Source organism: Polyergus mexicanus, unplaced genomic scaffold (assembly GCF_030449975.1).
Source record: "Polyergus mexicanus isolate NDT 795.1 unplaced genomic scaffold, iyPolMexi1.0 SCAF_29, whole genome shotgun sequence".
Classification (NCBI taxonomy): Eukaryota; Metazoa; Arthropoda; class Insecta; order Hymenoptera; family Formicidae; genus Polyergus; species Polyergus mexicanus.
The window spans coordinates 139,470-154,419 of record NW_027223349.1 but is presented as its reverse complement, the minus strand read 5'-3'; the positions used below and the strand labels follow the sequence as shown (position 1 = coordinate 154,419).

The 14,950-nt window shown below is 40.7% G+C and overlaps 3 protein-coding genes across 3 annotated transcripts; 2 read left to right on the top strand and 1 right to left on the bottom strand.

The window, feature by feature from the left end:
* Nucleotides 1-859: 859 nt before the first annotated feature.
* Nucleotides 860-1,663, top strand: LOC138943643 (uncharacterized). The gene has a single exon (XM_070314612.1). It carries the CDS (start codon nucleotides 860-862, stop codon nucleotides 1,661-1,663), a length of 804 nt encoding a protein of 267 aa, XP_070170713.1.
* A 1,177-nt stretch (nucleotides 1,664-2,840) lies between these two features.
* Nucleotides 2,841-9,648, top strand: LOC138943642 (uncharacterized). The gene is made up of 5 exons (XM_070314611.1): nucleotides 2,841-3,136; nucleotides 4,189-4,253; nucleotides 7,739-7,990; nucleotides 8,093-8,370; nucleotides 8,512-9,648. Exons 1-5 carry the CDS (start codon nucleotides 2,841-2,843, stop codon nucleotides 9,646-9,648), a joined length of 2,028 nt encoding a protein of 675 aa, XP_070170712.1.
* Nucleotides 9,649-10,865: 1,217 nt separating this feature from the next.
* On the bottom strand, nucleotides 10,866-13,715 carry LOC138943641 (uncharacterized). Its single transcript, XM_070314610.1, has 2 exons — nucleotides 13,119-13,715; nucleotides 10,866-11,078 (listed from the first exon to the last, which is right to left on the bottom strand). The coding sequence occupies exons 1-2, from the start codon at nucleotides 13,713-13,715 to the stop codon at nucleotides 10,866-10,868; spliced, it is 810 nt and encodes a 269-aa protein (XP_070170711.1).
* Between the last annotated feature and the right edge of the window lie 1,235 nt (nucleotides 13,716-14,950).

Here is a 14,950-nt window from a genome sequence, read left to right as displayed (position 1 = left end):
CGGGATACGACTGCGGTAGTGATAAATTGAACATTGTTACAACTAAGCGAGTTCGACCACACCACGGGCCTACAATGCCGGATTGAGATCGACCGGACCATATACTACTGTGGAATGCATTCCCACATCTCTGCCGTACAAAATGGGAAGCGAGAATACATCCGGGAAATATCTGCCAAAACGTGGAAGAAGCTGCACGACAGTGGAACTATATTCCTGGGAGGCAACGCTTTAATCGCGGAAATCAAAATAAACACCACATCCACGCATAGCCTGACATTTGCCGGAACCCTCACCGTAGACGTACGCTGCACAGGGACGCAATTCAGCAATCCATTCGGAACATGGGACAACGTGGTCGTACAGGCTTCTATCAAGATAACTACCAGGAGCCTGGAGTTGCCGATCAAGCACACCTCAAATGAAGTCGTCTTACCCTCAGGAAGCCGTTGCCGCGCAACGGAGGGTGAATGTAGCGACGCAGACGGTACGTCAACGTACTGGAGAATTATACCGACGGATAGCTGCAACTTCCGACGCTGATGTATTATACCAAGGCATCGCCTACTGGCTCACCCCCAAGGAGGCACAGAAGGAGTCCTCCGTCATCTACACAGTCACAACAAAGGAAACTACGTTCGCTCTAGCCAAGACTTCAGATACGAACCTCTGCGGCTATAAGTTAACCCAGACGGAACACCCGAAGTTATTTATCCTTGAGACGCAACCGAGAAGAACGTTCAAATCTCAATCAAGAATCGCCATCGACAACCTTGATATCTTCTCATACGTGAACTCCAAATTCATATACGTGGAAAAGCACCTGAAGACCCAATTGACACAGCTGTACCGGGACATCATGGGCCAAAAATGCGCCCTGGAGAAACAAATTCTGGAAAACGCACTCTCACTTTCCAGCATCGCCCCGGACGAGATGGCATTTCGTTTGATGAAATCGCCCGGCTACATGGCAATCACCGTCGGCGAGGTAATTCATATCATCAAGTGTGTTCCCGTCCTGTGCAAAATTCGACAGACCGAGGAATGCTATAACGAATTACCCGTCTCGCATGGTAATACGTCATACTTCTTATCACCAAGATCGAGGATATTAATGAAGACAGGAATCACTAGGGAATGCAGCGAGCTGTTGCCGACCATGTACAGAGTCGAAGACACATGGTTTCGGATTACGCCGAGACCTATCGAGGCCTTACCACCATCAACCATCCAACCACTAACTAAGCCCTGGTGGAAGTACGTGAGCCCATCAAATCTCGCGATCAGCGGAATTTACTCCACAGAAGACTTGGACCGCTTGAGAAATCACATAATGTTCCCAGTAGAAAAACCCGCGATGTTGGACACCATCGCGCAGGGAGCTATGGGACACACGATCCCCTATGGGAGCGTGTCATTGTATAATCTCATGGACGAGAAGTCATTAGAAAAGATAGCGGAAAACGCCGGAACACGACTGTGGCAACGATTCATCACGTTCGGATCAGCAAGCGCTGGAGTGCTCGCCATAATCCTACTAGTGAGACTCGCTAAGTTCGTAATCGATTCTATTATAAGACGCTACGCTCTTCACTCTGTCTATAGGTGGAGTCTTCACCTGCTGGGAGCAGTCTGGAGCTCAATCACCTTCTCCTGCAGATGAGAGCCCGCGGACAGCCAGCACCTAGGGAACAAGGGACCCGGAGATCCCTATTGCAGAATCAACGCCCCTTGCCCTCCCTAAGAATAGCGAAGAAGTACCTAGAGAAAGTGTGCGCGAAGACCCCCAAAACTCACCAAACGCCCCACCGAAAGACTATGGTAAATTGAATAAATATCTATATACCCACCGAGGATCCTAGATTAATAAAAATCGCATAATCAATTGTTAGCATAACTTTAAGAAAGTGATGTAAGCGTACTACAAGCATAAGTTTAAGCGCTTTGGAGAATGTTGGAACAATAACGTCCAACATTCTTTTCCGAGGGGGGAGGTATCATCCTGTCAAAATTTCAACCTTTGAATTTCTATTTGTTCTCTCTTAAATAATCTAAGTCTAATAAGCGCAACTTGAATAGCGCGCCAAAAACACGCCATGACACTTGATTCCTCCGAGTGCCGAGGCATGGCGCTTCGTTAGCTCTAAGGAAATTCCCACTACTGAGCATTCCACCACTACGCATCCCTACTCTCGGCAGCGGCCGAGCCGCCGAAGCGAAGGAGCCCAGTGCGCGCTCCAACTTTGGGAGTCTACTCCGCCACTTCGAACCGTCAACAGCTCTCTTAGGAGAGCCTCTCCCGCGACTGCGACGCAATTCAATTCTAAGTTTGAATTCTAACTCTAACTTTAAATTCAATTTCAAAATCCTAACTCTAGTGTTTAATCTAAATTTACTTATAACTCTAAAATTAAGTCGAATTAATGCAACAGTGTACAAGTTGAATGAACATATTGTGCTGTATGAGAATTAAGTCGACTCTTCATTAACGCACCTTATCCAACTCTTGCTTTGAGCCTTCCGCATCCGTAAGTAAATAATACGCATTTTAAGATTATTTCTCCGCTCTCATCCGTTTGGTTAACCTTTCTGTTAACAATATCCTGTTAAAATCTACAGTTATCAAAATACATTTTCGCCCGGCTCTATTCAATTATACACACACGCACACGCTTACACCTGATATACAGTACCAGCAGTACGGACCGCCGCACACTGTTATTGCAATCAGTCCAAACACAAGATACAGCCGTGCGGTCCATCGCACGCCGTGTCCTCTGGAAAGCACACGCCGTCTTGATTAGAGCCAGTGATCAGTGGTTAATTAAATAAATTAACAAATGCCAAAGACCAGACGTGGAGGAGTGAAGAAGCGCGCGCGTAAACTACTTCGCGAGTTGATCCTAGAACCCGTAGATTCCGGGCTATCGCGATACGTTGGTGTAACACCGCACTACGATCCTGAATACGAACAATTATTCGCGAATCATCACACCGCTACCTTAGAGATCTCGCGACGCGCCAAGTGCATAACTCCCATCAAGTGGCCAGCCAAGCTGATTCCAATCGAAGTCGAGCGCCCAAGGACTCCACCCAGTGACATCAACGACAAGGATCCCAGGAAGGCCGGATATCGGTGAACCAAGCAGGGAATCCCGGACCGTTCGATTAACATCCCGACCATCCGTCACAAGGTAAGAAAGTATACTTATGCGACCTTTAGTTACCCCCGAACCCCGGACAATTATTACCAAATCCACTTCGTTAAACGCGCGAATTCCTTGCGAGTAATCCACTTACCATACACGCGTCTTATAACATTGAGTTCTGCCATAATATAATCTAGTTAAACACATCAAGAATATTCTAGAATATTTCGAAACGCGCGTCCTTCCCAGAGTTTTCGGACGAAAACTTCTTATCTGATGGTTAGGATTTGTTTTATGACACGCTTTTCGAGTTTCACTTTTATGACTCACCCTTTGTCTAATACTGAGTTTTTCTTTCCTGACGCACTTCGAGTTTTACTTTTATGACTCACCCTTTGTCTAATACTGAGTTTCTCTTTCCTGACGCATTTCGAATTTCACTTTTATGACTCACTCTTTGTCTAATATTGAGTTTCTCTTCCTGAGGCATCTCGAGTTTCACTTTTACGACTCATTCTTTTTGCCTGCGTCTCGATTTCCCTTTTGACTCATTCTTTTCTCCGCGAATAGCTTAGTTTTCTGAATGCCCCCTCTGTTTTGTTTAATATTAAGCTAAAATGCACCCTCTTCGTTAAGTTCCCTTCCCTATCTGCGTATCCATCGCGAATAACCTTGATCGCAGGTATCCTTGGGGAGAACCACGCGGTTCATTCGACCCGAAATTCGCGATCGTGTCCTGCAAAAAATTCCGAGCTCTGCAATCCCCTTCTCGCAGCCGGAATTCGACGGGACGTAACAAGAATAGTCGAAAATTCTTGTGCAACATCAAGGAAATTGAGGATATGCGCATTTTTGCGCACAGAGTTGAAAACGCTATGTATGCATGTTTTGTTCGTTCGGAACGTCTTAGTTACGTGTCAGTATGTGAGATTTGCCAAAAATTCTTGTACAACATCAAGGAAATTGAGGAGAAACGTTTTTCTTGACACAGAGCTGAGATCGCTATGTACGCAAGTTTTGTTCGTACGGAACGTCTTAGATACGTGTCAGTAAGTGAGACTAGTCGAAAATTCTTGTGCAACATCAAGGAAATTGAGGATAAACGCTTTCTTTGGCACAGAGCTAAGATCGCTATGTACGCAAGCTTTGTTCGTTCGGAACGTCTTAGTTTCGTGTCAGTAAGTGAGATTAGTCGAAAATTCTTGTACAACATCAAGGAAATTGAGGGGAAACGCTTTTCTGCGCACAAAGCTGAGATCACTATGTTCGCAAGTTTTGTTCGTTCGGAACGTCTTAGATACGTATCAGTAAGTGAGATTAGTCGAAAATTCTTGTACAACATCAAGGAAATTGAGGAGAAACGCTTTTCTGCGCACAGAGCTGAGATCGCTATGTACGCAAGTTTTGTTCGTTCGGAACGTCTTACATACGTGTCAGTAAATGAGACTAGTCGAAAATTTTTGTGCAACATTTAGGAAATTGAGTATAAACGTTTTTCTGCGCACAGAGCTGGGATCGCTATTTACGCATGTTTTGTTTGTTCGAAACGTCTTAGTTACGTGTCAGTAAGTGAGATTAGTCGAAAATTCTTGTACAACATCAAGAAAATTGAGTATAAACGTTTTTCTGCGCACAGAGCTGGGATCGCTATTTACGCATGTTTTGTTTGTTCGAAACGTCTTAGTTACGTGTCAGTAAGTAAGATTAGTCGAAAATTCTTGTACAACATCAAGAAAATTGAGGAGAAACGCTTTTCTCGGCCCAGAGCTGAGATCGCTATGTAGGCAAGCTTTGTTTGTTCGGAACGTCTTAGATACGTGTCAGTAAGTGAGACTAGTCGAAAATTTTTGTGCAACATCAAGGAAATTGAGGATGAGCGCATTTCTGCGCACAGAGCTGAAAACGCTATGTACGCATGTTTTGTTCGGAACGTCTTAGTTACGTGTCAGTATGTGAGATTTGCCAAAAATCTGTAATAAACCGCTTTCGCGAGAGGGTCGTGGATAACTCGGTCGGGATCCGGGGCTCGTGAAAGAGTATCGAGAGACGAACGAAAGCAACGTGAGGTAAAATATAATTTATTGCGTGTAAGTATGTGTGTATACAGAGTGAGTGTATGTGTATAACGTATGTGTATACACGCTGTATGTGTGTGAGCGTGTGTACTTGTGCGTGAGTGAGACGATAGGCGAGCGAGTGCGTGCGCGAATGTATAATATCTAAGTATGATGTATAATGTATCGAAAGTATGGGTGTGCGAACGTATAATATCTTAGTAGTATGTACAGTGTATCGAATATGTGTGTGAGGCAAATGGCGATGTGTGTGCGGCAAGATGCACCCGTGTATGTGAAAGATGCGGAATCAGTTAGTGGTGTGGTCGTGTCGGTCGCGGTGCATCCGAATTACATGCACGTATGCGCGGCGCGGAGCGCGATTTCGGCGGTTCGATATAATATCGATTATACGAGCGGATCTTGATTTCGGCAGAGGCCGCTAACTATCGGGCGATAAGTTTGGTCGGGCCGGTGGGCGGTCCTTAGACGCGCCTGTATCGATTCGGTTGCGTTGATTGATGTCGCGGCTGGATTAGATCCTTCCCCTGAGCGGGACTTAGCGCGCCATATTAATGGCGATTCCGATTTCGTAAATGGCGGTCGCGGAATTACGATCCGTTTGTGAGTAACGTTTTGTCGTGTCGTCCGGTATAGTCGGTCCGTGGAATTCAGGAGTGCAACGGTCGACGGGAACACCCGTCAATGGCAGGGAACTCCCTACCACTGGTTAATCGCCGTTGCACTTAGATGGACGGATTGTGTGAGGCGTTGAAAACTCTCGGCGGAGGTTGAGTACGCCCAACCCCGTTTTCCTCTTTTATTAAACGGTCGGAAGGATCGCTCTTGGAGATGCCGCAAACTCTCGGCGGAGGCTGGGTACTCCCAACTCCGTTTTCTCTCTCCTCAAACGGTTATAGGATCGTAGCGGATTTCCAGGCGTCTTACTGACTCTGGCGGTTGCGGAAGATCTGGTCCTGAGATGTAAAACGTGCTCTATTTATACCGCTTTTCCGGCGGGTGCGCGTGCGTAATATGCCTTAATGTTTAAGGCATATTATTTAACGGTGAACCGCCGCGCGCGACTCGGGTGGTTTCGGGAACGGTCGGTACGGTTACCCGAGCGCGGAGACGGTTCCGGGTAAACACGCGTCTTAACGGCGGTTTACAAATCGGAACGTCTTATAAATCTTTAAAAATGGGCGCCTCCGCATTATGCCCGACCGGTGTTTGTTAGGCGGCGGACTTCCGGCGGATCGACGGCCGGGTAACGATGGAGGGATGCATCGTTACAAATTCTTGTACAACATCAAGGAAATTGAGGATAAACGCTTTTTTGCGCACAGAGCTGCTATCGGTATATACGCATGTTTTGTTCGTTCGGAACGTCTTAGTTACATGTCAGTAAGTGAGATTAGTCGAAAATTCTTGTACAACATCAAGGAAATTGAGGATAAACGTTTTTCTGCGCACAGAGCTGAGATCGCTATGTACGCATGTTTTGTTCGTTTGGAACGTCTTACAATAGTTATGTGTCAGTAAGTGAGATTTGCGGAAATCATTGTACAACATCAAGGAAATTGAGGAGACACGCTTTTCTGCGCACTGAGCTAAGAACGCTATGTAGACAAGTTTTATACTTTCGGAACGTCTTACAAGGGAAGGGCGCGACGTTGGGGTCACCGAATTTAAAAAGGTTTTTATATAGTGTAGTACTCTACCAGAAGAGTACTTGAGCAAAGCGACAAGGCGCAACGCTCAGCCATTTTCAAGAAAAATTTATTTAAAAAATACAGAGTTCCTCATACCCGTTTCCGTTAGACCGATTATCGAGAAGTTGGCGTAGGTTGGCGTTAAGCGTGTGACTATCACGCAGCAGACCCGGGTTCGATTCCTGTCCGTCGCATTTTTTATTTTTTTTTTTTCAATACATTCCAGCAACGAATGTTTATTTATATAAAATAAAATTAATTTAACTAACCATTTTTTTTAAATTTGCATTTTTCAAACGTAATTTTTTTTAAATTTACTTTGAAAGTGGGCATAATTTTCATTCAACTTACAAACATTATTTTATACATTCTACCCGGATTTTCTATATAAAATGAAGCAAATAAAACTATTTCAACAGTTATAATTTAATACAAAAACTTTTTAATTTATCATAATTTTGTTTAGTGTCTAATTTTTTGTCAACTTCGTTGTACCGTTCCGACCATAATATTTTTGTACCTGATTTGACCGTAACTGCTAACGGTTTCTGTTCCCCTTCCAGACTACTTCCCTAACGTATATTTCTATACAAATTCTATTCTTCGAGATCTTTTGAGATCCTGTCTGATCCAGTCCGATCTTTTACGAAGCCAGTGATCCACCAGTTTAACGTGAGCTAGTGACAGCGTCGGTTGATACTAGAGCGCGAAGTTTGCAAAAAGTGCTTTCTGTAAGTGTATTTAACGAAAGTTTTCTACGATACGTCCGTGATAAAAATGGAGAAAGGACCTTCGACCAGTCGGGAACTTGATATGGATCTCGGAGAAAGATCATTTTTGGACGAAAATTTCAAAGGAGAATTTACGAACGCTCTTTTTGCTGCCAATTGTATTTATGAAGAACAGAATCTTTTGACAAACAAGCCTCCTGAAAAAATCAGTTCTGTTTCTTTGGCCATGGCAGAAGAAATAAGCAAAGCAACAATAAGTGTGCTCAATGAAGGCATTGTTACAACAGAAGAAGAATTAATTATGTTCCATGAAAGTGATGAAGAAGGAGAATTTGAGGAGGTATGTTTTATTGTTTTTTTTACTATTATAATAATTTGTTATTTAATTTCTTAATAACTGTAAAAAAACATCTAATTTCATTCTTTCCAGTGCACAGATGATTCAGCGGTCGACTCCGATTTTAATCCAGAAGATTTTGAAGAGCCTTCTAAAGAATATATTTCGCTGGAATATAAAGAAGAAGTTGTTGGCCTTGCGCAGGCACATCCGAAATGGAGTTTGGCCGCTCTTCATAAAAACGGTGCCTCCCGTTTAAAACGAAAAGATCACCTTCAGCGATGGAAGAAAAACGTTCAAAAAGGTGGAACGCGAATCGATAAGTTAAGAACGATAGATTCTGAAACTTTCGATCGTTTCACCGAAGCAAGACATTGTTTGGAGCAGGTAAAAACATAAAAGATAACTTATAGAAAAAACAACAAATTTATTGCGTTTTTTCCGTTATGTTTTCAAAAATATTATTTATATGATAATATTATATTTATTCTATGTAGCATATATTTTATGTAAATCAAATATTTACAGGTTACTACTAGGACATTGCAGCAATGGGCGATGGCAGCAGCTTTTCCTTTTCTTTCGGATAATTTTCGATTTGAAGCCAGTCTTACGTGGGCGAAGGTCTTCAAGCGAAAGCACAAAATAAGGCAACGGAAAATTACTAAATACGTGAGCAAAAGAGACATCGTTACTCTCGAGGAGACAGTGAAGGCTGCGGAAAAATTTCAAAAGCAAACGAGGTTCCTGATTCCTAGCTTTGATTTGGACCTGGTGATCAATACGGACCAAACAGATTGTCAATACCAGACGATTTATAACAGATCATTGGACTTCCAGGGAGCCAAAACCGTATTTGTAAAAAAACAGAGTTTGAATAAGATCACACATTCATACACCGCACAGTACAGCATAACTGCGTCAGGCAAGTTGCTTCCCCGAGTCTTTCTGTGTCTACAAGAGCCCACGAATAAATTTGGCCCTATAGTTACGAAAACTGTTAAGAAATTAGAAGCAGAATTTAAAAATGTTGTGGTTACTTGTTCTAAATCAGGAAAATTAACGAAAGATTTATATAAACAGTTTCTTGAAACTATCGTAGTGCCATATGTGACAAATAATAAATTTATGCTGATTATTGATTCCTGGGAGGGGCAAACAGATTGTAGTTTGCATGATAATATTTTTGAAAATGACTCTGGGGAAGCAACTTGTACTTTGAAATTTATTCCTCCAAAATGTACGCCTCTTTGTCAACCATGCGACGTATATTTTTATCGGCAAGTAACAAATTTTATAAGACGAATGCAAAATGCACCTGCTTTACTGAAAGATCAGCGAGAAATAGCACCGCGCGAAGATGCTATAAAAATACATTCAATAGTTCACCACCAATTGAGCGCTCCCATCTTTTTTCCTATGTTAAAATATGCTTGGTTTGCTGCGAAATTAATAGAGGAAAGATCAATTTTTTCTAATGTAAATAATGTCTGCTTTCCTTCAACACTTTTGAAAAAGCATTGTGCGTGTCGGGATGCATCTTTTGTAAAGTGCGCATGGTGTGAGGAAAGCCTTTGTTTCACGTGCTTTTATGACAAGTATCATCCAAACAATTGTAAACGATCTGCAGAAAGTGTTGATAAAAATGATAATGAGGATGAATAATAAAATAAATAAAAGTTTTGGCACAATATTCTTCGCATTTTTCTTTGCAATTGTGTATTAATAATAAATTATAACTATATTCAAAGTGTACCGTTAGCAGTTACGGTCAAATCAGGTACAAAAATATTATGGTCGGAGCGGTATAACGAAGTTGACAGAAAATTAGACACTAAACAAAATTATGATGAATTAAATAGTTTTTGTATTAAATTATAACTATGTTGAAATAGTTTTATTTGCTTCATTTTATATAGAAAATACGGGTAGAATGTATAAAATAATGTTTGTAAGTTGAATGAAAATTATGCCTACTTTCGGAGTAAATTTAAAAAAAATTATGTTTGGAAAATGCAAATTTAAAAAAATGGTTAGTTAAATTAATTTTATTTTATATAAATAAACATTCGTTGCAGGAATGTATTAAAAAAAATAAAAAAATAAAAAATGCGACGGACAGGAATCGAACTCGTGTCTGCTGCGTGATAGTCACACGCTTAACGCCCGACCTACGCCGACTTCTCGATAATCGGTCTAACGGAACCGGGTATGAGGAACTCTGTATTTTTTAAATAAATTTTTCTTGAAAATGGCTGAGCGTTGCGCCCTGTCGCTTTGCTCAAGTACTCTTCTGGTAGAGTACTACACTATATAAAAACCTTTTTAAATTCGGTGACCCCAACGTCGCGCCCTCCCTTTGTTAGTTACATGTCTGTAAGTCAAATTAGTCGAAAATACTTGAGCAACATCAGGGAAATTGAGGAGTAACGCTTCTCGCCACACAGAACTATGATCGCTATGTACAAAAGTTTTCTTCATTCGGAACGTCTTAGTTACGTGTCAGTAAGTGAGATATGTTGAAAATTCTTGTATAACATCAAGGAAAATGAGGAATAACGTTTCTCGTTACATAGAGTTAAGATCGTTATGTACGCAAGTTTCCTTCGTTCGGAACGTCTTAGTTACGTGTCAGTAAGTGAGATTTGTTGAAAATTTTTGTACAACATCAAGGAAATTGAGAAATAACAATTCTTGGGACACAGAGCTAAGATCGTTATGTATGCAAGTTTCCTTCGTTCGGAACGTCTTAGTTACTTGTACGTAAGAGAAATTAGTCAAAAATTTTTGCACAACATCAAGGAAATTGATGAATCACGTTTCTCGACACATAATATTAAGACCGCTATGTACGCAAGCTTCTTTCGTTTGGAACGTCATAGTTACGTGTCTGTAAGATAAATTTGCCGAAACTTGACGTTCTCCTTGTACGGCTCGAGATCGAACAGACGTCTTAACTCCGCATGGAGGCCATCGGAGTTGTCTTCCCAGACGTCCTCGCCGATCTCACGCTCGTGACGTTTCACCATTCTAATAAATCGCTGGTGCTCAAAGTTTAGAAAACCGGGAATCTGTATGTCGCTCTTAGTATCGTACTATAAAATAAAATTATAATATATTATAATATACTATAAATAATTATTACAACGTAAAATATGCGAAAATATTGCTTACTCTCTAGTATACTACAAGATTCAATAGGGTTCTCAGCAGCCCCATCGCCAAATCCTCCGCCCACCACGACCCGTTTCAGCGGCCCTGGCACAACACCGTTTCTATTAATGATGGTATTTTCGAACACTTCGTGTAATAAACGAACTTTGAACACGCTTTTGTCACTCACTGCTCGAAACGTTATGACAGCCACGACAGGGCAAACATTGTCTCGATGAAACATTTTAGAGTAGGGCATGTATCACTTACAAAGAACGCTTACCTTCTGCACATGATAAGAAGACAAAACTAAACATGTTCCCGCGAACAATTATTTAAAGTTTTTTAACTATGAATAATATATTTTTATAATATGTAAACCACTATCGAATGGCTATTGAAAAGCTATTGAACGGCTATCGTACAGCTTTGAACAGCTATCAAACGGTTATTGAACAGCTTTGAACAGCTATCGAACGGCTATCGAACAGCTTTGAACGGCTATGGAACAGCTTTGAACAGCTATCGAATGACTATTGAACGGCTAAAAACGACTATTGAACTACAAAATAATTATTTTAAAAATTTTATGTTTATAGACATGTAACATCTGTAGCCCGATAAGGTGACTGATGCCGCTATCTAACGTCACGTACTGAAATTTAATCACATACTGAATCGCATACTGAAATAAGAAAGAGGAAAAGGGGAAAATAAAAGAAAATAAAAATACATTTTAACAATAGCTTATTCTAAATAATGTTTGGATGAATCTTTATGATGATTCGTCCACCAATTGAATATTTTAAATACATTTTGTAAAGCGCAATTTTTCAAATGTTTTTCAGCGCATAGTATTAGTAACGTCTAGCTTATTTAACGAAGTGATATCTTCATAGTCCGCATCCAAGATCTCGAAAATAACGTCGTTTCTCGCATCATCATCAAGTATATCGGTCAGCCATTCTCGTTTTTCGTATCCTTTAACGTACACGATAGTAGATGCTCCATCTTCCTTTTCCGTCGCATCCATCACAGCTCTCGTAATCAATCGCCTAGCGAAGCTGTATGGAACGTTTCCATCTTCCCATTAAAGTCCATAGTGATGTCAGCCATGAAGCTTGACATCTCTCAGATTTTGTAAGTGCACGCCATCGTATGGGATTTGCAAAAAAAAGAACAAATCCATTTTTCATCGCTACTTCTTTCACGACAATTCCGCCCTTTTCGCCCGATAATAAATTCTTGCAGATCCATAAACGTTGGCGCGATCATGCTGACAATATTACTGCACGATTGCAAGAATGATGTACGACTTCTATCGACCGTCAAAATTTCAATCTTTATATATTTTGACATTGGAAGGGATATTTGGTAATCTATGTAATTTTACGAACTACGTTAGTCAATGGGCAATATTCGACAAGGCAATCGTGCTAAATGAGACAATAGGCGGTAGTATTTGCCGGTATATCCTCTTTGCACTCAAACCTTAATCTTACGTCCACGGTGGAATTTTTAACAGATTTGTTCTGTAGCGAACAGTCAATAACCGCGAGAGGACCGCAATATAGAAATTTTAAAATGTTTAATAGCACATCATGATCACATCCGTAATAAGATTTGCGAAAACAGGAGTACATATCGAACAGGAGGGCGAATCTATTTTTATCAAAATCTAAATTTAAATCATCGTAGGGATAAAATTCCAAATTTAAATAGAGTTTAATGTTGGTCAATTTACAGTCATCGAATGTAGTAATATCTTTTGACACAGCATTTTTTCTGTCAGTCTGCAGCGCAAACATCACGTATCGCGGCTTCTCCAGCTGAGAGGCGGCTTTCACGGTCCACGAATGCTTGGTCGTATTATACAATAGAAGAAATTCGTATAGATCCCAGAAGCGAAAACTCATATTCAAGTATCGCCTGCTTTCCAACGCGCGTAGCAAGGATAGTTTATTGACCTCGCTCAATATTACATGTGGCATACGCCATTGTATCTTGAATAATTCGATATCAGCTTCAGCCGTAGCATTTCCAAATATGCAATTGTTGTCGTTGCGCGAACGTATCAGAATTAATTCGTGACGAGCGTTAATCACAATTCGCTTATAATCTTCACAAAAACCCAATAGTATGTTTAGCGGCACGCAAAAATTGAAGTAAGCTTCAGCAGCATTATGTGACATATTCCACGCAGCATTCCCCACGATTTTACCCCTCTCGGCTGTTAGAGAGACATAGATTTTAATCGTGGAAGTTATTCCAACGTTTCTGTTGCGGTCAATCTCCACACCGTCTAGTTCATATCGAAGTTCATCAAACATAAACGTGACACAATTGTTGCCCAATATCACTCTTCTCCCTTCAGCTCCTTTACGCACCATCCACTTTCCCTCGACGTATAGAAAACTTTCACATGGTAACATATACAAATCTTGATGTTGTATCGGTATCCGTATCTCGCCGCTATATCCCACCGTTGTGTTGGCATATGGATTGTACGTATGAGTCTCAATCTTGACGATACGATCGTCAAAGATCGGCTCACCTCCGATATTCAAGATGTGAATCATATTGTTTAAGTATTTCGTCCGACGAATCCCAATGATTTTAAAAACTTGCGATTCAACGCGCTGAGCTTCTTTTTAGCGTAACCAGATATCTGATTATTATCACCCGATACCGCAGTCACTTGCCGTCTAAACCGTCCTCGCCCTTATGACGATCTTAACAATATGTGTTATGGCTGATGAAGAAGTTATTGTTATTGAAGATGAGGATGTCATTCTCGAAGATGACCACTTGATGGAAGTTGAGAATTTGTCGGACGATTCATCAGACGAAGACTGCATACTTTCGGAGGATTTCGATTACAATAGTGATTGCAGTAGTGTTATTATGGACATAAATCAACGTACTTTAAACTGAGTTGAAATAAATAGTTTAGGTGCGGCAAAAATGTGCTGTATATACTTTTATTATAAAAGTGAAGACAACGAAAAAATTTGCACATGCTATTTTATGCATATCTTAGACTTATTTTCGAATATTCGTGTTGTGCGACAGCATGAAAGTGCAATTTATGACCTAATCCTGGAATCGTTTTGCGGAGAATGTAGAAAACCGCTGTACCAGATAATGCCCTGCAATATGTGCCCAATTTGCACTGTATAAGCTGGACAAAACTTGTGTTGTGAAAAGACTTAAATAGGAAATATGGGGGACTCCGAACATTTTGCGGAATTAGAACAATTTTTATGGGAGGATTTTATACAAGTGAACTCGGTATGTGCATGCGAGTTATGGGAAAAAACATGCCTTAAATGTCTCGAGTGGTTGGAAGAACAGTACCGACTCGAGATGTTACAACAGGGGCATGGAATTCAATCGCTGGCTAGCCGAATCGCGCGACTTGAAAGTTTAAGACATTCGTTACGCAAAAAATACAAACACTTAGATGTCCGTGTCCCGGCGTTATCGACAAACACTCCTGTTACTTCAATTGTACAAATGGTGCAAGGTCAAGCAATCGGCTTGAAGAAATCTCGTACAATAGATTTGGATCATTGTCTGCGAGATCATTATATAGTGACGTCCAAGGATTGGGATTTTGATATATAAAACATAGCTGACGTCTTGTTATGGGTGAGAACCACATTGAAATACTCGAAGAATTAATTGTATCTATTTTAAAAAATATTATATTTGAATTAATTAATAAAATTTCTTTTCTGTTTCAGAAGGAACGCCACCTATATATTTTATATTTTTATTATTTTTAATATTTTTATTATTATTTTTTTAATAC

Coding starts and splice junctions, on each gene's coding strand:
- LOC138943643 (XM_070314612.1), top strand. CDS start 860: ATGGGCCAAAAATGCGCCCTGGAGAAACAAATTCTGGAAAACGCACTC.
- LOC138943642 (XM_070314611.1), top strand. CDS start 2,841: ATGCCAAAGACCAGACGTGGAGGAGTGAAGAAGCGCGCGCGTAAACTA. Junction 4,254..7,738: donor CAAGGAAATTGAGGATAAAC/GCTTTCTTTGGC, acceptor ATATGGATCTCG/GAGAAAGATCATTTTTGGAC. Junction 8,371..8,511: donor CAAGACATTGTTTGGAGCAG/GTAAAAACATAA, acceptor AAATATTTACAG/GTTACTACTAGGACATTGCA.
- LOC138943641 (XM_070314610.1), bottom strand. CDS start 13,715: ATGATTCACATCTTGAATATCGGAGGTGAGCCGATCTTTGACGATCGT. Junction 11,079..13,118: donor TACAATGGCGTATGCCACAT/GTAATATTGAGC, acceptor TTTATTTTATAG/TACGATACTAAGAGCGACAT.